Source organism: Acyrthosiphon pisum, chromosome A2 (genome assembly GCF_005508785.2).
Source record: "Acyrthosiphon pisum isolate AL4f chromosome A2, pea_aphid_22Mar2018_4r6ur, whole genome shotgun sequence".
NCBI classification, from domain to species: Eukaryota; Metazoa; Arthropoda; class Insecta; order Hemiptera; family Aphididae; genus Acyrthosiphon; species Acyrthosiphon pisum.
The window spans coordinates 1,501,107-1,526,812 of NC_042495.1; the positions used below are offsets into that span (position 1 = coordinate 1,501,107).

Genomic DNA, 25,706 nt, shown 5'->3' on the forward strand with positions numbered 1-25,706 from the left:
CGATGGTCGCAGGATTTATATATTCCTTATATATATGTATATATACCTGCAGCAGTTACTCACTCCTGTGTGTTATATAATATATAGGAGACGACGAATTTGTACGACGAAACTGCATTATTCCTCACGGACCTACTTTAAAACTTTCTTTATGGACCTGTCGAGTTTTTCGAAAGAAATGAAGTGACGAAGGCAATAGAATTAATTAGCCGTGAACATTTCGAGACACGGCACCGGTATGGTCGTAATAATATAAAACATATTATAGGTATGTACCTGTGTACATATAAATGATGCATACAACGGTATAGACTCCTTCGAGTCCGTTATAAATTTTCAGTGATAAAAAAAATGTAACAGAACGAAATACTTATAAATAACCTGATTCTCGCACAAGTATAAGTAATATACTATACTCGTTATAATTAGGTATAGACAAAAATATGAATTAATATAAATATAAATTTACAAAAATAATGTGAATAGTATAGTCAATAATATAATATCACAATCACAGACAATATTTTTGTGCCTGGAATCTAAATAGAGCCTACGTAAAGTGCTTTTTTTGGCACGACTATACAAAATATGTCAAAGAAAATATCAACCGAAATAAATCCATATCAGATAACTGTGGTAAGGATATCAAACATATAAAAACGGAAACATATAAAGACGGTGGCCAATAAATCGATACCCAGAGGTCATAAACATAGTTCTACCCCCTGTACCTACGAAGAAATCCAAAGCATTGTTTCACGAATATAAAAGAGATTGAATTGAAGTCAATGGCAATAAACTCATCGGCTTACTTGACTTACTCGGCTATTACTAGTAAAAGAAAATATGGTTCACCCCAATCGTGTAGGGAAAGCTGGTCATTTCTGACAATGCTGGCCGCTGGGAGCAGCTCAAATATAAAAAGAGTGCAAAATATAACCAAAATTCGTCTCAAATATTTTCAATAAGACCTCAAATATAAAAACAAAGAAGCATGAGAAACAGAAGACAAAATCTGAATACAAGGATGAACCCAAAACACGAGAAGAAAATTATGAAAATATGAAAAACTTTAGGTTGGTGAAAGTAAAAGTCACTTAAAGCTTTTAAAAATAACAAAACAGCAGGCATTCGTATGTCGTTTTCATGTCCAAAGCATAGTGGACTTATTTAAATAGAATACGAACAGAGCAAGATAAATTTAATTAGGTATCTTCTACACAAATTTAGAATAAAAGACTCACTATACACTGTGACTGTTGGTATATCTCAAATTTGATTCTTAGGAGTCAACTCAGACACGTCATTGTCGAGGAATGCCCACAAACAAAATATAAAGGAGGAAAAAATATGAATTAGGTACACAGTACACATGAAAAGGCAACAAGTTGGCTGTATAATCTTGATGTCCACCTTTAGATATAGGCTATTTATTATTTTATTTGTTGTATTTTCAGTTTGTCTATAGTTTTAAATTCTATTTTCTTTTTAATTATGTGTGTCCTGCTACGACCCTATCCCAATTTGTTCCACCAATATTACATATTAAATAAAAAACAAAAATAATATTAACTGCTGTAAAGATATAAAAATTAAAACTCACACAGATATTAATCATAAGATACTTTTTTACTTACTTGTTCGTTGTATTGCATTTTGTGTCGGAAAAGGAAATTGTTCTTTTTCACACAAAAGAGAACGTTTGTCTTGGCGTGGAAAAATAATGTTGCGATGATATCTATAGTTTGGTGGAAGAGGGGAAAAGTTTATTTTAGTGGATAAAAGGATCACTTCCAGTAATTCATTTTATTAAAATAATATATAAACCAGGAAAAAAATTGGTAAAACGTACACGGTCTACCTTGTACAGTAAGGTAATCTGCGCAGGCTGTACTGCGCATTTCAACGCATACGTAGGATGTGAATTAATAAGTTGAGTTGAACAAGGCAATAACAACTGTCAAATGCGTTCATTTTTTTTCAAAGATCTTAATAACTATATCCATCTTTTTCTTTTCAGTTTTTCAGTCGTTTCCATTGTAAATTAATTATCTACACATACACACACACATACACACATTTATTCACTTACCTACACGACCATTATATAATTTGTATAAAAATTTGAAAATTTTATTTTTCTTCTTTCTATAACCTATCGATGTAAGCTATGGGTAGGTACCTAGCAGGTAGGTCCCTTTTATGAAATAATGTGAGACTTAAATATAACGCCTCGGCGCACCACTATTAATATACACTGCGTTGTAATCCCGTTATTCTTGCGACGCTCAGTAGGTAGGTAGGTATAGTATAATAGTATATTATTATTGTGAATTTAATAATGGAATCAGCTTTGAAATATTATTATCAATAATCTATACGGTGACAGTGAGGCGAGTAAGCGGAACTTATATAATACGTATGGTAGGTATACTATTCATTGTCAGTTTTTTATTCAACTTATTCAAATAGCAATAATACCTAATAGTATATTATAATATTTTAACGATGTCAAAAAATAATGACGATAAAACGTTTTGGCCCGTCCTCCGTTTGACAATTACTTTGATGACCTTATATTATTATATGTTTTTTAGCCGCACCTACATACTAATTTTTAGTACGATATCATTGAAGTTCCTGCCTGTATAACTATATACATACAACCAGTGGCGTATTTAGTATTTTTTGTAGGGGGCGGATTACAAGAATTTTAGCTTACAGATTACGATTTAATAATTATAATATAATAATAGACATATATTTAAAGAGCCATGGGGGCGGATTTGTCCCCATATCCGCTCCCGTAAATACGCCCCTGCATACAGCATACGTGTAACTTCAATACTTTGTCCTTGGAAGGAAATGTTCAACGGACTGATAATGTCACTATGTCGGGCGCAGGACGAAGGATAGACTACCCTGGAATAAAAATGAAAGATCATATATTTAATCTTCTCCCTCCAAAATCTTATAATTATATACTACATAGCCATAGGTTATATTTCCCTGTCCGCCGGGTATATTCACCAAACTTGGTACAACTGCAGCTGATCTATCTTCGACCACACCCAATAATATTGTTATGAACAGTACCTAATAGCATTTTCAATGATTAAACGATTGGGGAGGTTACTTTATCGTAGGTAAATCCGTATATTTTATAACAGTGATACGGGGGGGGGGGGGGCTGATATATTACGGTTATTTTGTACTCCCTAATAATATCACATTATAATATATTAACATAGTATATTGGAATCCGGATTCCAACACGTCATCCAACTACTCCTGGCCAACAAGTCGAAGTATATATTCATAAAATTCATAATGTGTACGATACCTAAGCAGTTAGCTGGTGTATTCTAAGTATAGAATACTTCTAATATTCTAATATGGCTATATCAGAGGTATTCAAATTTTGCGCAGCGGCTTCAAGGGGCGTCGCAAGTATTAACATTTCAGGAGAGCCGTGGCACAAAATAGGAAAAAAAATAACGACGATGACGATTAATAATATATTGTTTTATTCTAAACGTAAGTCATCTAATTTCAGTCTTCTGTGCATAGTTGTACAAATACATATTTTATATTTATGTATTTATAATCTAAATGTATAAAAATGGACCCTTATCCTTTGTCATGTGGTTTGCCTACCTGAAAATATATTGCTTGCATAATTACAAGCGTGTCTCACAGGCCACGTCGGTCGGAATGGCTATAATATATCTGTAATATAGTGCCTGTTATTTTAATTTTTTCAAACTGTTATATTTAATATTTAATTTACAAAGATTTATAACATTACATTATGTTGATTTATTATACAATACAATTATGGCAATCACATACATCACATTACATTACATTGCATAAGAATGAAAAACTAATAAAACTAATATAGGTTATGTACATTTTTCATAATGATGTCTAATTGATATATGATAGTGATAATATGGTTTATCAATTATCATTATCACAGTGCCCTGACTGAATGATCAACTTAGAACCTAAAGAATGATAGCTTGAGACTTGCAGTTTTCATGGTACCTTCGTACCACCATGTAAGTGTGCACTAAAAAAGCATCTTCCAAAATTCACATTTTATAAAGTAATGCTTGTACGAGTATTTTGAGATTAAAGAATCAAGATGATCTATGGACATTTTTAAGTTTTTAACATAGGTACACCAACACCGAATATTAAATAACGAGTTGGACAAAGTTTGAAAGTTTGAATCATATATATAGAGTTTGTACAGTAAACGGGCAACGGAGTGCACGGGATCAGCTAGTATTATGTAATATTATATTATACAATAAACATTAAAACATATTCTTTCTGTGTCCTTCATGATTCGTCATTCGAGGGCCACCCAAATGTTTCGAAGTGACGTAGGGACCGTGAAGTGAAAAAGTCTGAATACCTCTGCAGTGCTATAGTATAAATGGTCTATTGAGGCGTACCTATTATTATCTCGACTCCTATTTATACGACTATACGAGTCCTGCAAGTGAATGGTGATATTATATATAGTGACTTAGGGCGGTCGAGATGTCGACACGGGTTGTTTTGCACTATAGGTATTTTAATTAATATTTTGGATAAAAAAAAAGGTATTTCAATAAAGGCCTATTTTACTCTGATATTATAGGTTAATCTATTCTCCGTAACTATATCTACCCACCATGTTGTATATTATTATGCATTAATATTGGCGGAAACTGTGTGTTCTACTCTTTGTGCGCAACTAATTCTTATGTACCCAGTGATGCAAGTAGAAATCCATTTTAGAAATTCCTTAATTAGAAATTTCTTACCCCGATAAATTTTTATTATTTACTTTAATTTTTTATGAAGAATATCGATACTGCCAAGTGTGAATGTGCTATACTACCGTGGAGATATAAAATATTATCATTACCTCTGTACTTATTAACTATATTATGTTTAAAAATAAAATATTAATTAAATCAATACAATCTGTACAGTGTATTTTTTAATTTATGAATTATACTTTAAAATACAATGTGCATTTACATCCTTTAAATAAAAAAGTAAGTTCTATTAAAAACAAAATTTAGTTTTTAAATTTCAAACATTTCTAAAAATTTCTCTTTAGAAATGCCCTGAATATTAAATTTCTGAAATTGTATATCAATATTCACTGAATGTACCAATAGGTAATTAAATTAGAATACAGCTGACAGCATTTTCAGTATACTGCGGTAATAACTGGTATTGTTTAATTGCTGATATTCGGTACCTATTTGAGAATACTGGTATACCGTGATTCGGCAATAATTACCTACTATTGTTACCGAAAAAACCGTACAAAAGTAATTATCGAAAATAACGAAGGTAGGTTTTATATCTTTGTCATGGTTGGGCAGTATCTTCGATACAAGTATCTACGATACGTATCTTAGATACAATTGTATCTTATATCTTGTATCTCGATACATTTATATGAAGTATCGAGTATCTTGTATCGAGTATTTCACAAAATAATTTTGTCAAAAAATACTCGATGCTTTGAAAAATTAATTTTATAGGATTATTTTTACTCACCCATCTACCAACCGTGACGGTCCGGACCCCCCCCCCCCCCATCGTGTTTCATACATGTTAAATGTTGTGTTTTTACATGATTAAGAAAAACAAATTTTATCATACGATACGAAGGATTTTGTAAAAAAATTTCGAAGCTTCAGTTATCAACATTTTCAATTGATATCGTGATTTTTTTTATCAGTTTGATACCAAAAATGGTTGAAAAATACCGAGTTCATTTTTTAATTCAAATACTTTGTAGTTTTGTACATTGCCAGTATCAACAGCCACTCCAGAGAGATCTTTTTCAACCTTAAGATTTGTAATGTTATATTTTTATGTTTTAAACTTAAAAACATAACAATATAACATAACTATATTAGATTCTGAACGGAGCAATGAAGCTAGTGGTTTTTCAATGCTGTTTATTTTTTTTTTATTCTGTATACACAATTTCTACCAGAAGGAGTGCTTCGATTTCAATTATAGTACCTTATCTTTTAGCAAATCGGATCAAGATGGTACTTTAGGAATGTCATTTTTTGATTTTCACATATTATTATTTAATAATTAAAAACTCAAAAATTTCAAATATGGTTTGATATATGGTATATTTATTTAATAAAGGGTAATTTTGTGGTGTGGGGGACTTTGTCCCCCGCAGTTCTGTTTTCTAAAAATTATCTGGACCCTCCGCATGACAAATTCCTGAATACGCCACTGAGTAGGTATACCTGAACAAAATATCTAGAAACGTATAAATATCTTAAAACGCAATCCTCTTTGCGTCTTAAAATTATAATATTGGCCACGCATGGCTTTAAAATCACTCACTCCCACACACCATTTTAATATTTCCCAAATATGGTAAAAAAAAATTTTCAGGAAAACAATACAGTAGTCAAAATATTTGAAAAAGTTGCGTAAATACTAAGGAAATATTTTATCTTTATTATATTATTATATTTAGACAATCTATTATTTGTGTGTAGGTAGTACTTAAACCACATAAGGACATAAATGGACCGTAGTCCTATTTTGAAAACTATAGGTATATTATGGTCCACGACTGCAGTGAAAAGGTTAGAAACCTCTGATCTAGAACAGTTTAGAACATGAACCAATTTTTTGTTCTATTCCCCGGAAGTAATTATACCGGGTATACCTGTGATATCTACACCCCCGATACCCGTAGTAAACAAATACCATGTACCGGTATAAACATTTGAGGCATCACTAGCCCCAGGCCATAGGGCGCACCTACCTGTATATTATTATTATTATATTATTGTTATTACGTCTGATCAGAGGCTAAAGTAATCATTACATCGATTTGTATTATAATATCATCGTCTAATTTATCGTGCGTGTTGTTCGCAGGGGAACGTGGTGTGGAACAGGCAGCGGCAGGAGAACAAAATGACCATGACGCTGATCGCCGTAGTGATCATGTTCTGCGTGTGTCAGACGCCGACGGCCGTGATGATGCTGACGGCGTCCGTGTACGAGCCGCCCGAGAAGACACCCGCGTACTACGTGAACCGCGGTCTGCACACCATATTCAACTTCCTGATGGTGGTGAACGCCGCGTCCAACTTCATGCTGTACTGCGCCATGAGCCGCAAGTACCGGCGCACGCTCATGATCACGTTCATGCCGTTCCTGGGCGGCCCGGCACGCGCGCAACGCTACGCTCCGGTCGTCGGTCAGCTACCCGCGGTCCGGCACCATGGTCCGGCGCAACACGGAGGTCACGCAAATGACCGACATAATCGGCGCCGCGGCCACCGGCAAACGCGAACCTCTCATCCGGGCCGGCACCAACCACGGCAGGCACGCCGCCAACAACAAGCAGCAGCTGACCGCCACGGCCGTTCTCTAAGCGCGCCGCGGTCGTATCAAGCCGGGTTCACAGCGTCGTGCCGTGCGGCGCTTTTTGTCGTATTTTCGTGACAATCATAATATTATATTATAATGATATAACCACGAACTATGTCGTGAAAATTTCTATGTCCAACCGAGCTCGACTTTTGGACGCTACACGACAGACGACATATGTGACTGCAGTGAACCCGGCTTTATTATATTATACAACTGATGTCCGACTATTACATCTATGATATTATGATAATATTATAATGACATCCGTCCCACTATACAATTATTATTATTATCATTACCAACTATATATTATTTTATAATTTACTGTTATATACACACACACGAATCACGACTGTACATGATATGTTTGCGTAAAATATTCACAGGCTATACATATTACATATTATTATGTTTACAGGCACCTGCCTATCATCGCCCCTTCGACAATCGACAACGCGATTTTCACTCGACTAAAATGATTATGCGATTTACGTCGAAATACGACCAGATAACTTCTCGGGCGGACAGCAATATTGGGCCACATGGCACGTCATATTATTATCTACCTGTTTCGTATACAAAACATTACCCGGGTATTGGACCACAACTAAAATATGAAATGTTTAAAGGGTACCGGCAATTACCATATATATTAAATATAAATATAAATTTTATAACTTAATCAATATAATACTATTATATCTTAAATCAATTCAATTTAATATATTATGTATAGTTAATGCCCACATATTATTCAACCAACAAAGCCATGAAATTATTAAATTAAATAAAAATATTTAATAATATACAATAATTATAGGTACCTACGCACTGCAGTTCAGTTATAAATTATAATAATTATATCAATAATAAGCCGAAAACTACTATTTTTTCAAATAATGAGATAAGTTACAATTAAAAACATATCATTACTAGTACGATTACGGTATAGTGGGACAAATAACAAATATACCTCGTGATGATGTTCCCCAACAACTATAAGGAAGTTCATAAAAATAGTTAAGTCGTGGCCTATAGTGCCCCAGTTACCGCAGGTGCACCTTCTATATGTGTACAATTGTAGTAGCCAAGTTACTGTATAGGTATTCCTTTTTAAAAATGGTTAATTATTGTGGCCCGGTTCCCGAACGCCTGTAATCCCTCGTATGTATAAAAGTATAAAACCCTTTTCTTCGTCTAGGTAGAGCATGTACCTTTACAGTTTACACGTACACCCACCAGTAACGGATACTGTAAGAAGAATCTGTCGCGTTTGCGTCACATTTCGATAATCCTCGTTGAATTTCGTTTTCGGAAATTATTTCCAAAACGTGTACATATTATACTATATAACATTTTGTACATAGGTAGTGTAGTTTTTCACACGAATAGGAGCACCACGTGGTCCGGTGAAAAGTATATATATATGACGATTTACCATCATTGGGCCTGTATATAGTATGCGTTACGATAATATTATATTCTAACACCACATGTGTGCTGCCATCGAGCAGTGGCGTGTCTAAACGACTTTTAAACTTGAAGCAATACAAATAATTAAGAACCCACCTAGGGGTTCCAAAATACAGATGTCCCATATAAATACATTTTTTTTCTACAGAAAAAAATCCGTCATCGTATTTCGTATTTTCAACGCGTATCACACACCCACGCCCATTTTAGACATAAGGACATTTCTTGAAAAATACCCTCTTCAGCTAGCCACTGGCTATGATATTATCAAGTCTGCAGTCAGACCTCCGAAAATGCCACGGCGGCCGGGCACTTGGATTACACGTCACACACCAGCTAACTCTCTCCTCGCCGGATAAAATGACGAACCAGTGACTGGTGTGGCCCAATGCGTTGTAAAAATATAATATAACAACAGTTTTTTTCATAATATTCGTATTTCCAAGTCGAAGGGGAGGATTTTAGAATCGTTAAAATCATTTCGAGTCGGAGAAGCTGCAGATTATAATGTACAATTTCGTTAGAGCAGTCACGCGCGCGTGTATCTATATTATTATAATATCCTTTTATCCGCCCGAAAGCGGCGCTGAACACGATTACTGCCGGCGCCAAAAGCAGTAATTATTATTAGCTGGTAGGTATATATAATCTACATAATATTATAGTGACGCAAATTACTATCTTCAAGGTTTTGAGATAATGCAGGCCCACACGTGCACCTTTATATATATATATATACATACACATATTAACATATATAACGTAAGTTAAAGGTTCATTCTTGCTCGTTACGATTACATTTTCTTTCTTGTTTTCTCGTGCTTAGGTACTTAGGCTACTTAGCCAATTAATGCTATATAACTATATATATATATATATTATATTGAGTTTTGTTAGCACATGAAATGAACATATTACATTTTAGGATCGACAGCGTGTGATAATTCCTGTGATCTAGGATCCCATATATTTAAGTCCCATCAATGCACATCCTCCGGCGAAATATCAAAAAAAGTTAACTTTTTTTATTATAACGCTTATACCTACACAAGTTTAAAAGAGATTTTTAAATGAGATGAAGTGTCACTCCCGCGGACGTTTAATCGTCAAATGCACGGCATAAAAACAAGAGTCCGAATCAACGCAGGTAATATAATATTGTAATATAAAGGGGTTATTCAAAATGATTCATCCGATATAAAATGTTTATATATTTTTAGTTTTTAGGATTAGAGTAATATAATATGATAGGTACTTACATTAAATAAAATAACAATATTTCAAATTAATTTAATGGTATAATCTACCTATATAAATATATAATTAATGTTCTATTTGACTTTCCTTTGTCACAAGAACAACATAATATAGTAGGAACTTAAATTCTGGTACGATACGATTTCGCACTTTTTTCCTTTTTATACTTGAGAAAACATAACACGAATGCGCATAACAAACAATTTATATTGTTGGATTACTTGGATTTAAAGAAATATCAATAATATTGTCTAATAATGTCACTGATGATTTACTTACACTACTAAAACGTAGTATCTATTACCTATATAGTATATATAATATAATATATACATATCTATTATATTATATTAAATTGTATTTTAAAAATAATATTCGTCAACAAAAATATAATCAAAATATAATAACGTAGGTACATATAGTCTATAGTCTATATAGTCAGAAATATTGATTGTGCGTCCAACGAAAAACAAACTAAAATATAAACGAAGTTCACAAAGTTTCCAAATTTCCTTAAGTCGGTAAATTCATAGTTACATAATAATAACCTAATACATACGTATATAAATTAATCTTAATAAAAAAATAAAAACTTTTTGTGCTTAATCGTGTTGTTTTTTGCAGGTAAAAAGTCTGCAATCGTGTTACGTCCCTTAAATTTATTCCACGCATATCCGCTGGAATAGCCTCCGCTATTTTTTTAGCTTCTCTGTGTTGAAGATAAATCGTGGTACACTGCCACCCTGGTACAGTATCCTACTTTCCTCATCGGCAGTACCTTTTTGAATAATACGATTGCGAACATTTTTACTTGCCAACTTATATAGTTACAGTATATGTAACGTTATCGTATCGTATCGATTTGTTACTGCAGATCACATGATATATTGATATTGTATTTAAGAATAAATGATTAGTTGAACATATCCCCAAAAGAAGTAGTCACACAGCGTAAAAATGTAAGATCAGGTGACCTAAGGAGCCAAGTGCAAAGCGCCGAATGATTCATTTTGAATAACCCTGTACAATTTAGTATCTATACGATCGGGAGTCACGTTGTTCCGGTCGCTCGTATACATTTACTTCACGTCGAAAATGTCAGAGAAACTTATTGAGTTTAAAAAAACGCTAAACCACCCTCCTCGCCCATGCCTATCATCACGACGGTTTAAAGTATGATTTCGTTGAAAATCGGAGTCAGAATTCGATCCATCGGCGGCTGGGTCGAGAGTTGAGATACGCGTTTGATCACATCAATCGGGAACCTGCTCCCACTCTTAGACTACTATGAGACACAAAAATTAATTTAGTTGTAACAATATGAGTCAGGCAGAGTAAAAGCTAATAATTAAAATAATAGAGACAAAATTACGTTTTATTTTTTGTACAACCCTCCCGGTACACGTTTCGGCGACACGCGTTCACGATATACAGAATTACAGAAAATAAATCATAGGACTGATATAATTTTTATAGATATCCGATGTATAATAATAACAAACCGATATTAAAAAATAAAAAAAGCTACAACTATAGTACCTACCTACCTACAATCCGATAAAACAATAATTTTAAAATACAGCATTATTACTTATTAGTATTAATATAATTTTCTGCGTTTATTCGCAATAATAATGTAGTAATATGAAGTAATTATAGGCAGTCTCATTTGCCAAATATTAATAATAAAAGATACATAATATACAAATTAGTATAATTTATTACGTATTATATTTTAGTCAGTCTTCAAGACCAAGTAGATAATTCAAATTCAAATACAATTAATATTAAACGATTTTCCTGGTTTCTCTTAATAAATTGAATTAATATTACATTTCAAAATAACTAGACGAGTAAACATAGCAATCCCCAGCTATACAACGGGCACTGTGTGCAGTGCGTTGTGTATAGTATGCATAATTAATAAATCGAACGTCATTGAATAAAAAATAGGTATAAGTACCTATTCACTTGTATGGCGTACATATTATATATTTTGCATTATTCTCATCATTAGGCACATAATACATTATCATCGTTATTATTGCACGTAGGTAATTAGATATTATAATACAATTAGAAATATATATGTGATTTGTGTTACTATTCGTTAAGTCCGTTTTAGGTATAAGTATATAAACATTTAAACATATTATAGAACCTATATATTATAAACAATTATTATTATTATCATCGCTGTAGTCTCTCTATAGGTATATATTTGACCCACCGCCACAATATTTAGGTACCTACGTAAATGTAAATAAGAAATAAACTTTATTACTTCCCCTCGTTTAAAAACGATTATCGTGTGTGAATGTGTGCGTTTTTAAATATATACAAATACATAAATTTTACCCGCCTGTACGGCTGTACATAATATATTATATAACCGACGACCAAAGCGCCGATCTGTCCTGCATGCATATTATACGCGTATTATAATATCGTAGTTTGCGGTCTCGTATTATTATTATTATTATTATTATCATTATTACTATTATACGGTGTATATACTATTATATTATTATTACGGTTACCTCACCACCCTCATCCCTTACAAATACTTCCCCACCGGCCACCGACCCTTACATTTATATTACTCGGTTACTGTAACGTCGTGAACGAAAAACAAAACCGAAAAAATCCTTCTCCCTAACTCCCCACACACACAACAACCGCTGTATATTATACGAGTTTCGATGGTTCCTCTCCACCCTTGTCACACACTACAGTTGTACTACACAATGCGTATAATATAATAATAATTGTATATTATAATCATCGTTGTCGTACTCGACCGAAAATAGTCGACTGGAGGAATGGCGTGCGCGTGAACTAGATTTTAATTTTAATATCTGGCAACAAAATCCGTACACGACGACAACGACGTTTTCCGTTTGCCATTTACCGTTCGCTATTTTTACACACTCGACGCAAATGTTAAGTAGGTACCTATATACCGACTGGTCAGCGCGTACTGCGAGCGATTTATTTCCGCCCCGACGCAACACGCCACTCACGTGGGCTGTCGAAACCCGTCCAATTTAAAAGTTATAATAATAATATAATAAACACCGAAGTACGCTCCATCGTTACATTTTTGGGATGTGCTCTGGCCAGCTATATCAGATCAATTATGATAATACAGCTCATCTCGTCTAACCGCACTATTATATAATACCTAATAAATATATTATATATACATCGTATACACTATTAGATCGTCATAAGTTATTGTAATTTATAAATATTATTATAATGTAAGCATATCCAAAAAGTTACTAATTTCATAAAATTAAAAGTGAATGTTTTTTTTTTTAAATTTATTATAATAAGTTGTCTTATAGATGTAGATATAATATACAATATATGTACCGACTTACACCGACTTACTATCTTAGATATAAGATAATATTATATAAAGCAAAACAATATTGTTCCGACGTTTGATTTTGAAAAAATCATAATATACATAATATAATAATTTCCATGTATTTAGGTACTGAAATACCTTAGTCCCTACTCTATATTACCTATATTATTATAGACGCGAGTCGTGACGACAAGCCGCTATAATATCTTATATTATACATTTATAATACCTACTGTAGGTACCTACATTATTTTTACGGTACCTACTTATGATATTGTGCATTTTTAGATGAATAAAAGTTTAAATTATATAATATACGAATATGCGTTTACGAAATATATCGCGGTGTTTGTTCATGGCATTATTATATAATTACTATATCTGACACATAACAAACTGGACACAATCGTAAATCAACGTCAAGCTGCCCGTTATAATGTGGACCATATTTTTAACGGTACTCTTCGTCGAATCGTTGTAACAAACACATTTGTCGTGTGGTTTCTGTACACATATACATATTATTATACAGTGACCACTATGAACTGTCGCTTGGCACACGTTCGGACCGAATGTTATTTTTAGACGAATACTAGTGTAATATAGGAGCATAAAACGAAAAAAAAAGTTTAATTTTTATTTTTATTGCCTATGGACAAAAAATAAATTGTAATAAAATTGGACGGACATGTAGCACTGTCACCTATAGTGTTGTATACATACATTACAATATACATATTTTAATAAAAAGTGATAATAATAATAAGGCGTAAGTACAATAAATTGTGTCTAATACTTGTTTCTTTTTTGTCATATTTATTTATTAATTAGTTTGGAATGTCTATGGAATGTGTTCAATCAATATTTGTTAACCGAGGCCATGGTCTTCAAAAAAGGTTTGAGGTGTTTCTTCCTGAAAAATAAAGGAACAAATAATTATAAAAAGTAACGCATAAAATGTAAAGTTAGATAAAACAGGGTGCAAAAATAAAAAATACGTAGAAAAGGATTTTATAAACAAAACAATAAGTAAATAATTGAAGAGGTAATGGATAGGGCAATAGCTTTAATATATTATAAACACTGTGTGCTCTTATAAACATACCGTAGCACCAAAATGTTTGCTGACATTTCTTGTAACGCCACATTTATTGTATTAACATAAATTTAAATAACTAAATTTAAATAAGAACAGAACTGTTAAAAAAAACAATTAACCCTCAAACCTTTCAACAAACATAACATTCATGTTATGATCAAACACTTTTTGCTAAAAAAAAATAACTAATATCACTTAAAACCGAGTCAGTAAAAAGCGCATACAGCTAAGCATGAAAATTTTTTTAACATCATGTTAGTTAATACATTAATAGAAGTTTATTTTATGAGAAAACGCAACAATATAAAAAAAAGTTTATTAGAATTAAAAAAAACTAATAGAATACACAAATGTTTACAGATAAAAAAAGATGGGTATTATTTTTTAATATCATATTAGGACGTCAATGATAGAAACCTGATATTTTGATAAGTTATTTATTAATAACATTGTATTCAGCAACAGCTCTTTACATCAAATCCAAGACTAACATTTTATGAAAGACACATTGTTTGAATTTATATAAATATATATGTAAAAAAAAACATTACAATTACAATTGCAAGTAATAAAATTGAATGAAATATTAATTATATTGGATGCTCTCATAACAGGCCAATCTCTTTCAGAGCGCCTTCGACTGCCTCCTCCTACATACAAACATATTAATATTAATATCCCAAAATTGAAAAATTGAAAAGCATCTAATAACTGATAATCATGCAGGTAACATATTTATTACAAAAATCAAGTAAGGTAATCAAATATGGATAGCTATTAAATTTTTTTTTCAAAATTAAAGCTACAAAAATAAAATAATAAAAGTTTACTATATGTATTTATTTATATTAATCAATCATAAAAACAAAACAAAACAAAACAAAACCCATTGTACTACAAATAAACCCAAAAAATTCAAACAATGTTGGCTAATAAAAGACACTTAAAATACTAAATACATGAACCCTGTTGTACTTAAATAATATAATATATTATATATATATTTTGATTAAATTATTTTCGAGGCTAAATTGTAAATATATAATCACAAAAGAAAAACACTTTCAAAATCATTAATTTTTAACATCAATATTTAAAATATTATATAAGTGGTAAAAATGAAGTTTAGTTTAAAAATTATACAATTATAAAATGTATGTTTAAAAATGTATAATAACCAAAAATAAAATGTGCTGTTAATCATATAATAATAATAATAATTTTGTTTTAAAGAAAAATTATTTATAGTCACTAATAAAAAAAATAATAATAATAATAAACAATATCACAAATAAAAATTGGTTATTATTGACATAAAATGCGATGACGAATAATATAAATATTTACTTATTTTGGTTTTCTTAATTACTATAACAACATTTTTTAATTTTAATGAATGAATGTATGAATGATTTTATACTAAAATTGCATTTTCTTCTAATAAATAATATGAATATTGTAATGAATAATGATAAAACATATTAGTATGATAATATTAAAGATTGATATTTAAATATTGGACTAGATAGTTGTTACAATGAATATTAGACAAGACGTGCAACATTTAGGTACATTAACTATAATTTTCTTTGGTAAAACTTAGCAATTTAACTCTGTGATGTTAACTCTATGATATAATCAATTACAGTAACAGTATTTTTAATAAGAATACCATAAAAAAATTATTGAAATATTAAAAGTAAATTTTAAAAATACAATTTCGAAAAAAAGTTTATAGAGTATGATTACACTTAATTTCATAAATAAATAGGTGATTTAAAAGGAATTATAAAAATGTTCCAACAACATGTATTTTGTTTAAGAGGATGCTACCCATCATACATTTATTGTCTCCGTCTTACACATAGCAAATTGTCGTTCACTAGTTTCAATAGTATGCTATTAGTTTTGATACTAGAGTGAATTGACCTATTATAAAACTTTTAGGTAAGAACATTATCTGTGCTTACATGTTGCCGATTGTTTGAAATTTTAATTTTCAAAAAAAATATGTATATGTGAAACATCAAAATTAAAAATGCTCATATCTCCCTTGAAAATCAAAATATCAAATAAAAGCCAACGATTAAGCACAGATATATTATTATCTTAAAAATTGATAATAGGTCAAATCACTCTAATATCAAAACTAACAGCACACTATTGAAACTAGTGAACGAAAATTTGCTATGTTGTGCGTGAGGATACAACAAATGCATGGGTAGCATCCTATTAAGAAGAAACTACACACATTTATTTTTTTTCTATCTGACACACGCATAAGATTTCTGATAATATGCATACCTCATTTCCAGTACAGTTTTGTTGTTTATATTATTAAAATATATTTATCTATTATCAAACTTAAAAAACATTAACATTAAACGTATTTTACTGGTATTCTTCAATATTTTCATATAAAATCATATAAAAGTTTTTAGAAATGGTTATATTTTATCTATTAAAAACTCTCTTCCAATTAAAATGTCGGAAAAAGTCAAGATTGCACGGATAATGATATTATTGTCTTTAGTTGGATAATACGTAAACTTATTATTATTTATCTAAAAAAAACTGTATTGAAAATGACTAACACATATTTTAGTATTTTATAATACTAAGCAAGTAGCATCTTCTTAATAGTTGTGAATAAAAATAAAAATAAAATAACAGTTTAATAAATTAATTTTAAATTCTTAAAAGTTAATAAAAAACTAGTTAAGATAGGGTTTAAACAATTAATTAATATTTGTTACTTTTTGCTACCTTTTTCTTAATTTAATGGTAAAAGTTACTTTTATTATAATATTTATTTTTTAAATGTATTTAATATTAAATTATATTATTTTTTTAAATTTTATTTGCAATTGACTGAAACGTGTATACAGTTTGATTAATATAACTGTTTAGTGTTAAATGTTTTTGTTGTTAAAATAACATTATTTAAATAATACTTTTTATATAATTTATATCCATATAAACAGTGAAGTTATGTTAATTGTATGTTTAATATTATAAAAGCAGAAGAAATAGCATTAATATAATTTAAATAAATTTAAAAAATAAACTATAAAATAATTAGTTTACACATAGATACTATAAATTGTAAAGAGTTAAATTGCTAACCATAGGAGATAAACAATTGAATACATAAACAAGCAAAATTTTTAGTATGTTAAAAAAGTTAGCTAAAAATATAACTAAAATAACAGCATTGGGTTATAACAATAAAAAAAATATAGGTTTAATTAGTTTAATAATAATGGTAAGATATAGGTTTCTACAAATATTATAATAAATTAAAGAGTATTAATCAATAGCAGCATAATAAAGGCATTATGGAAGGCAAGTTCTTAGGATAAACAAATATATCTTACAATATAGGTATACTTAAAATAACATTCAAAATGTTGTACTCTACAGGTTAATACAAAAATATAGATTCAATTATCTAAATAATGAATTTGGCAAAACATATTTTGGTATTTAAATAAATTGTAGGTATATAGTTTAAACATTAAAGCATATTCAAAATTGACTATCATTTTAGTTGACTAGACTGAACTTTATAAATTTATTTATATTCCTCATAAAAAGCATGTATAAAACTTTTAAATACATCAGTGTTCTTAATGAAAATGTAACCTATACAAGTTATAGATTATGTGATGAATTTTACAGTTAAATTACAAATTATGATGGAATAATAATAATAATTTTTAAATAATATGAGCAAATTAGTTTTCTAATGAATTGGCAAGATATATCATTATCGTTAATAATATTATAGTCCTATTTTGTACCAATGTTAAATAAAATATGTACTATTTTTTGTCTAATGACAAAATTGACTTAAATAATTGTAGGTAGTGAAATTAATTAAAGTTCTAATGGAGTATTTCCATAACTAACCTCTTGCAAGAGATCCTGAGCTGAAATAGCCTTGAGTACATTTTTCTTACTAGTCTCCTGTATTTCCCCACCCAATAATAACTCATCCAGTATAAAATATGCCTTTTCGAAGTTGAATATTATATCGAGCTCACAGACCTGCAAAAAGTAGTTGTATTATTGTCACTAGGAAAATTTCAATAAAAATAAATAGGACTATGAAACTTACGCTGCCAAAATACTTGTCTAATAATTCAACATAGCGGTGAATGATTTCCAAAGTAAGAAGTTCATTGTCATTCTGCTCAATAGCACAACAAAAATACAGACTAGCGTACCTGAAAATCAATTTTAGAATAATATATTTTCATTTTATTTTTTTCAACAACGTACCTTTTATAAACAACTTTTAATTCTTTCCATTCAAGAAAACTACACATTTTAGGCTTCCTGGCTAAAATTGTGGTTATAAGTTCTCTGGTAATTTTCTTTTTCACCTTGTCGGGATGAGCTACATACCATTTTTGAAGCCGAAGCTTGCCTTGACGACTGAATAGTAACATGAAATGCATCTAAACAATAATATTAAAACATGATATAATTACATATAAAAATTATACATAAAGAACACCAGAAAATATGTAATACATATTTTGTACATGTATGTAAAATGGTAAAAGTATCATATGTGATAACTGACAGTTGCTTTAAATAATATAAAATTGTCTTTTAATAATTTTTGTTTCTAACCAACAGCAGTCAACATACCGAATATATTTGCTTGTTTACAAAAATACTAATAACGATAACCTTGTTTTCAGTTTGAATTACCGATCATAATAAAATAACGGTGATAGAAAGTTTTGATTATTATTTATTAATTATTTCATAAGCTACGATCCAATAAAGCTGATTAAATATAAAATAACTATTTGCGGGCGGTGCAGAAACATCAGTGTCTATAACATTATGCTCGTTACGAAAAACTAATCACAAGCCAAATGTTAATGGAATTTCCATATCTAAGGTCAGAATGTCATAAAACTATTTCTCACAGTTAACAGCGTAGATCACACACACATAACGCGTCATCTCGTAGAAAATATATAATACACGTCATCTCCTCTACATTGCAATCGCAGCGGCCCAGCCCCTGGGCCGACGATGGTGTTCGTGTAACATTTTTCATCACACTCATCCGAATTGGATCGAACGCGATGGTTGAATAATTTTGAAGGGTAATAAAGCCCATAGAACACAATATTGTTATACCCATTGGGTATTTGTTAGTTTTTAAATATTACATTGTTTTACGGTCAGGCCTAGGGGCACGCCTCATATTAAATTACCCACTTAGTACTACGATTTATGATTTACATCTGTATAGGTACGTGTCGCACGCATACTCACCATATTGTTCCGCGTTGGACGCTATTAATCATTATTCGTTAGTCGTCATGTTTTGGTGAACGTACAGCTATTATAAATGCGATAGTGCAAAACGCGACCTATAGTCGAGCGAATCGACTCTTGTCAAATATAACAATTAAAGCCGATATCGTTATTATTGTGTCGCACACTAGCACGACGACGACGCACACGAAAATTAATGCAATTATTCTGTAATCTGTAATCTGTTTATCTAAAATAAGCACCGCCTTCAAAGCCAAAATTAAAAATTTGATAAAACGGCAATATGATAAGTTGCCAAATAATATTATAAGAAATGAGGTACTATTTCCAGTTGCCACATAAATATTAAACACCAATTTTATTATTACCGTAGAACACTAATGAATTTCCAGAATTCTGTCTAAAGCCGTGGTCGCCACTCGAATTATTATTATTATTACGACGAGGCATCGTCGTCGCATATCGAGATTCGAGGGAGGGACTAGGGAGTACATTGCTTTTTATATAGAAAACAATACTAGAATTATTCATAATCGTATACCTAGTCCACGATTACTCTCAGATATACATAATAAATTATATTATAATAAAATTATATAATTCCGGGCCATAGGTATTATACCTTTAAAACTAAGTCTGACCGCCAAATTTTTACTTCACAATCGTTTTCACATGCTTAACTACATAGTACATAGGTACGTTAAAAACAAGATAGTCATAGTACCTACTGAACACGATGTGTGCGTTGTGCTTATATAAATTATATTTATTCAGAAATTTGTCAAAAAATCAAAATTTGATCTAGGCGCTGCGCGCAGCAGTAAAGTAGGTACAGAGTTGTGCGCATGCGTATAAATGTAAAATCAGAAACTTTGGAAGGATTCACGAATATTATAACACTTCCCAAATTATGATTACCGCAATTTTTTTTCACCATCGTTCTCGTTAAAATACGTATGTTTAATAAAAAGTGAATTTATGCCATATTAAAAAGTGTTGTTTTTAATAAAACATTAAGCAAATTTATTGGAAATAATATAAAAAAAATCCTGGGTAGCTAAAGTGAATTTTTCCCTCAGTATCCATATTGTTTAGAGCAGCGTTTCAGAAAAATTACTTATCAATTTTTCTCTTTTGGTACCAATTTTGTTTAGAAATGTTCCCATCCTACTGAAAAATAGGTAGGTACATCATATGTTGTATTGTTGTGTCAAGTAGGTAGGTATTTGCATACCTACTTAGGTTTTCAAAAACAAAATTTAAAAATTCGCTTGAGCGCTGAACTAGATTAACCTATTTCTTCCAAACCAAAAAATTAAAGTTGGTTCTGATTCCACTAAAAACTTATTAATTGTGTTATTACACACCAAATGAAAAAAAAAGTCCAAAAAACAATTTTTAAGTACTTAATTATAAAATTTTTTAATAACTTTATAATTTAATTTTAACTTTTTTAAGTGGTTTATTGATTTATTAACAATAACATAAAAAATAAGTACTGAATTAGGTAATTACTAAATTCTGATTTCACCAAAATGTTAAGCATAGAAATATCTACATTTCTAAAAATTTTAAAATCAAAAACACGATTTTTAAAAAATTGAGCAGTTTGAAGTTTTAGACTATTATACTTCCAACTTAAGAGGACTCCAGCTTATCATGTTTAAGGAGTAATGTTAGGCAATTGCCATGACCTAAACATAAATTAGAAGGCTCCTGGATATACTGCTTAAATAGCAGTGAAAAAATATTAAAAATACATAGGCACAATTTTTTTTATAAGCACTTAAAGTTCAAATTTTGATAACAATAATCAAATCTAAATAGGATATTGTAGTTAAAAATGTATGAACTGTTTAACTTTTATGGCTAAGGATTGAAAACTTACAACAAAGTTCCACGTTAATAGGATATTCTGTTACCAAAAAAATCTCAAAAATATAAATTACGGTTTTTTTTTATGTTAAAATTTGGAGGAAATTACATATTAAATAATCAAGAAAAACGATTTTAGTTATTATGTTGTAATTTTATAATATTAGGTAATTCAACTTATCGGCTACCGTATTAATAATAAGCAATAAAAATAAAAAATATAATATAAAATATCCACACTGACAAACCGTCACCGCTCAGAATTGTTTTTCGTATACAATGATATTATATTATTGAATTCAAATTTAATACCATCCATTATACAGGGTAATCGGTCAAAAAGTCTGGGGACAAAAAGTCCGCGGTATAAAAAAAGTTGTACAAAAAGTCCGGAATCATTTTTCGATTGCCGGACAGTATACTTGTCTATGGCGGCGCGCCGGCGCCCATCACTATAATGAACTACCAAGATAGTATCTTTAATCTATCTTTAATCGTGGTCCGAGCCACGATTTAAGAATTTAAGATATACAGGTTCCGTATCGACTATCGAACTCCCATAATTTGACCGGTGAACTAACTATCTGAATCAGCTGTTCCCACTACTACTAGCGCACCGAGAGGACAAGTTTATAGATTCAATAATATTAGGGGTACTTCCAAAATTCAACAATGATAGAAATGCTGTTTGATGGTTGTTGGATTCCGAAATATCTAGATTGCGTTGAATTACGGAACATGATAGTGTGATGGCAACATTTTTGCTATGTTATCATTTTATCAATATTGACAAATATTAATATATTGTTATATTTTAATACCCGAATACCGGCATTTCGCTTTATGAATCAATAGTCAATTTAATTTGACTGTAGGTATTATTGGTATCAAAAGCAGATAACCGTGGTAAGTTGTTATGACGTTATGATATTGTATATATTATATATATTAACATATTTAAACCTCAACGAGCGCTAGTGATCGAGGGTATCAGCTGTTTCAGATAGTTGGTTTACCAGCACAGATATGTATAATAAACAAAAAAATAAATAATAATAATAAATAATAATGTTTATTATACATATCTGTGCATGTATCTAAAACGGTCACACTGGGACATGGTTTGTTATTCCAAAGAGTAATGATCTAAGACCGTGGTAACAATATGAACAGTTCCTCTATAGCACGGCCTTAGAAGATATCTTCTAAGGCCGTGCTCTATAGAATAGATGAAATTTCGTCCTCCATGACTCACGACCACGATTATTATACACGTGGCGAGTGACGACGCACATAAAGCACCCACGACCCACCCACCAGCGCACGAGCGCACTCTTGTGTTTCGTCTCAACAGGCTCCCTGTACCATAAAATAATATACCAACGACTATTTTTTTTTTATAAACTTGCTAAGTGCGCCGCTACAGTCTGCGACTTGCGAGTTTGCCCAGTCAAGACAACCGCATATCACCGTGATCATGATAAAAGAAATAAATTAAAATAAATTTGTCATGACCGTGATATATAACGAAGCCCGAACACCAGACCGAATGTGCTCGCGGACGTCGGCGTGTCATACTTGATACTTTTGTGCCTCTCGCCAAAAGCCATTTATTAATTATTATATACGCGAGTCACGTGACTAATTAACTTTTTCGTCATGGCAGCACTGCTAGCTGCAGCACTATGGCGGTCGTCGGTCGAAAGCCTCCAACGCCGCCTGGCGCCGGTTGTGTGTAGTGTGCAGCGTTTTGTTTTGTAGTTGCTTTTTTGCTTACCTTTTCGTGCGGAATAATTATTTTTTTTCTGTTTGACTTATTATTAAATAGTTATTGTGAGACATTCAAACATTCATTTTTATATTAAAAATATCATCTCTTAAAATTTGTGAATGTGAAATCAATTTATTAATTATAATATTAAAAGTTTTATTTTTCTTGGTTTCATTCATGTAATTTGTACAGTGCTCGGCGAGATTGCAGTAATCATATATATATATATACACGGCATACCATTAAAAAGGACGACACGGGAGACCCAACCACTTAACTTGCACCCCAAAACACAATTATCGGAATGCAGAACATGTCGTTTACATTCCGAGACCTAGTGTCCGAGTAATTGAGGTTGACAAATGACAACGTCCATTGAACGAGTTCTTTCATCTAAGTTCAACTGTTTATAATACAGATACCTAACTGTCAATTAACAAAGCTAACTTAATAATTCGACTTGGTTGCACTTTTATATTAATTATTTTTACTTTATTTTTGATAATATGTAACCGCACGTTTTTAAAATGCTAAGGTGCGTAGTATGCAGAAATTGTTATTCGAATACCAAGTACACTCGTCCTGATGTTATTTATCATGCGTGAGTATTCATTGTTTTTAGAAATTCACTCAATCAAACCGGTGTGAGAAATCGCACCTGAATTTTTGCTCTGAATTATTGACATGGTTCATAATCTCAATATGTGGGATATTGTGTGATAAATTTAAACCGGTTTAGCCTAGCAAATTTCCACTTTATATTAATTTTTCCTTTAACTAGTAATTATTGTATTCATTGATATTTGATTTATTATAGATTTCCTAAGAACGAGGAGAGAAGAAAAGAATGGCTTAAAATGTATGGCATAGGTCGTTGTTACGAATGGCATCGTATATGTAGTGATCATTTTTTAGAAGAAAACTATAAACCAGGACCAAGGCGTATTTTAAATAAAAATACTATTCCCCAACCCTATAACAAGAATAATGAAGAAAATGGTTTTCCTTCTAAGTAATTCTTCATGATATCTAGTTTAGTTTTTAATTTATAATAATATTTTAATTTTTATATAGTTATACTAATATTACTCAACATAATGATGTTGAAATGGACATCAATGAATGTTTACCAACAGAACAAAATCATTTAAGGTAAGTTATTGAAAATTGTATTAAACAAGATTTTGTTTTTACGATTATTTAAAATAGAATTCCGCAGCCTTATGATGAAAATGGTTTTTCCCTATAAATAATGCTTCTTGATCTCTATAGTTAAATTTTTCAATTTCAATAATATATATCTTTTAATATTTAGTTATACCACTCAAAGTAATGATGTTGAAATGGAGAATAATGAATTTTTACCAACAGAACAAAATCATTTAAGGTAAGTTAATGAAAATTGTATTAAACAAGATTTTGTTTTTACAATTATTTCAAAATATGATTCCCCAGTCATATGATGAAAATGGTTTTCCCCATAAATAATGCTTCTTGATCTCTTCAGTTAAATTTTTCAATTTCAATAATATATAAATACTTTTTATATAGTTATTCCACTCAAAGTATTGATGTTGAAACGAGTACTAATGAATTTTTACCGAGGGAACAAAATCATTTAAGGTGAGTTAATGAAAATTGTATTAAACAAGATTTTGTTTTTACAATTATTTAAAAATACAATTCTCCCAGCCTTATGATGCAAATGGTTTTCCTTATAAATAATGCTTCTTGATCTCTATAGTTAAATTTTTCAATTTCAATAATTTATATCTTTTTAATATTTAGTTATATCACTCAAAGTAATAATGTTGAAATGAGTACTAATGAATTTTTACCAAGGGAACAAAGTTATTTAAGGTGAGTTATTATAAATTGTATTAAACAAGATTTTGTTTTTATAATTATCTAAAAATACAATTCCCCAGCCTTCTGATGAAAATAGTTTTCCCTATAAATAACGCTTCTTGATCTCTATAATTTAAATGTTCAATTTCAATAATATATTTATATAATTTTTTTTATACATAGTTATACAGCTCAAAGTAATGATGTTGAAACGAGTACTAATGAATTTTTACCGAGAGAACAAAATAGTTTAAGGTGAATTAATGAAA

At 30.6% G+C, this 25,706-nt stretch overlaps 3 protein-coding genes across 9 annotated transcripts in view; 2 read left to right on the plus strand and 1 right to left on the minus strand.

Moving 5' to 3' along the window:
- Nucleotides 1-13,878, plus strand: part of LOC100573280 (FMRFamide receptor) — a 102,188-nt gene extending 88,310 nt beyond the window's left edge. For 3 of the 4 annotated variants that reach the window (XM_016808000.2, XM_003247476.4, XM_008189259.3), the window contains one exon: nucleotides 6,934-13,878. In XM_016808000.2, coding sequence (XP_016663489.1) covers nucleotides 6,934-7,506 — 573 coding nt within the window. In that variant the 3' untranslated portion in view covers nucleotides 7,507-13,878. The remainder of the gene's footprint in view (nucleotides 1-6,933) is intronic. The other variant, XR_003839521.1, reaches the window with a different exon arrangement.
- A 284-nt stretch (nucleotides 13,879-14,162) lies between these two features.
- Nucleotides 14,163-20,325, minus strand: LOC100166710 (AP-1 complex subunit sigma-2). 4 transcript variants are annotated; one of them, NM_001293376.1, is given in 6 exon segments: nucleotides 14,164-14,453; nucleotides 18,552-18,616; nucleotides 18,619-18,689; nucleotides 18,760-18,868; nucleotides 18,924-19,102; nucleotides 19,941-20,325. In NM_001293376.1, coding segments are annotated over 5 exon segments (381 nt in total). In that variant the 5' UTR covers nucleotides 19,944-20,325; the 3' UTR covers nucleotides 14,164-14,453; nucleotides 18,552-18,597.
- A 2,886-nt stretch (nucleotides 20,326-23,211) lies between these two features.
- On the plus strand, nucleotides 23,212-25,696 carry LOC100573547. The gene is made up of 7 exons (XM_029490201.1): nucleotides 23,212-24,190; nucleotides 24,407-24,601; nucleotides 24,664-24,741; nucleotides 24,905-24,976; nucleotides 25,141-25,212; nucleotides 25,378-25,449; nucleotides 25,621-25,696. The coding sequence occupies exons 1-7, from the start codon at nucleotides 24,117-24,119 to the stop codon at nucleotides 25,694-25,696; spliced, it is 639 nt and encodes a 212-aa protein (XP_029346061.1). The 5' UTR covers nucleotides 23,212-24,116.
- The last annotated feature ends 10 nt before the right edge of the window (nucleotides 25,697-25,706 follow it).

Excerpts from the sequence above, each read along its gene's own strand:
- LOC100166710 (XM_003247479.3), bottom strand. Across the intron at positions 18,869-18,923 it reads TTAAAAGTTGTTTATAAAAG|GTACGCTAGTCTGTATTTTT; the intron begins GTACGTTGTTGA and ends ATTGATTTTCAG. Across the intron at positions 18,690-18,759 it reads TAGACAAGTATTTTGGCAGC|GTCTGTGAGCTCGATATAAT; the intron begins GTAAGTTTCATA and ends TACTTTTTGCAG.
- LOC100573547 (XM_029490201.1), top strand. The coding sequence starts at position 24,117 with ATGCTAAGGTGCGTAGTATGCAGAAATTGTTATTCGAATACCAAGTAC. Across the intron at positions 24,602-24,663 it reads GAAAATGGTTTTCCTTCTAA|TTATACTAATATTACTCAAC; the intron begins GTAATTCTTCAT and ends ATTTTTATATAG. Across the intron at positions 24,977-25,140 it reads ACAGAACAAAATCATTTAAG|TTATTCCACTCAAAGTATTG; the intron begins GTAAGTTAATGA and ends CTTTTTATATAG.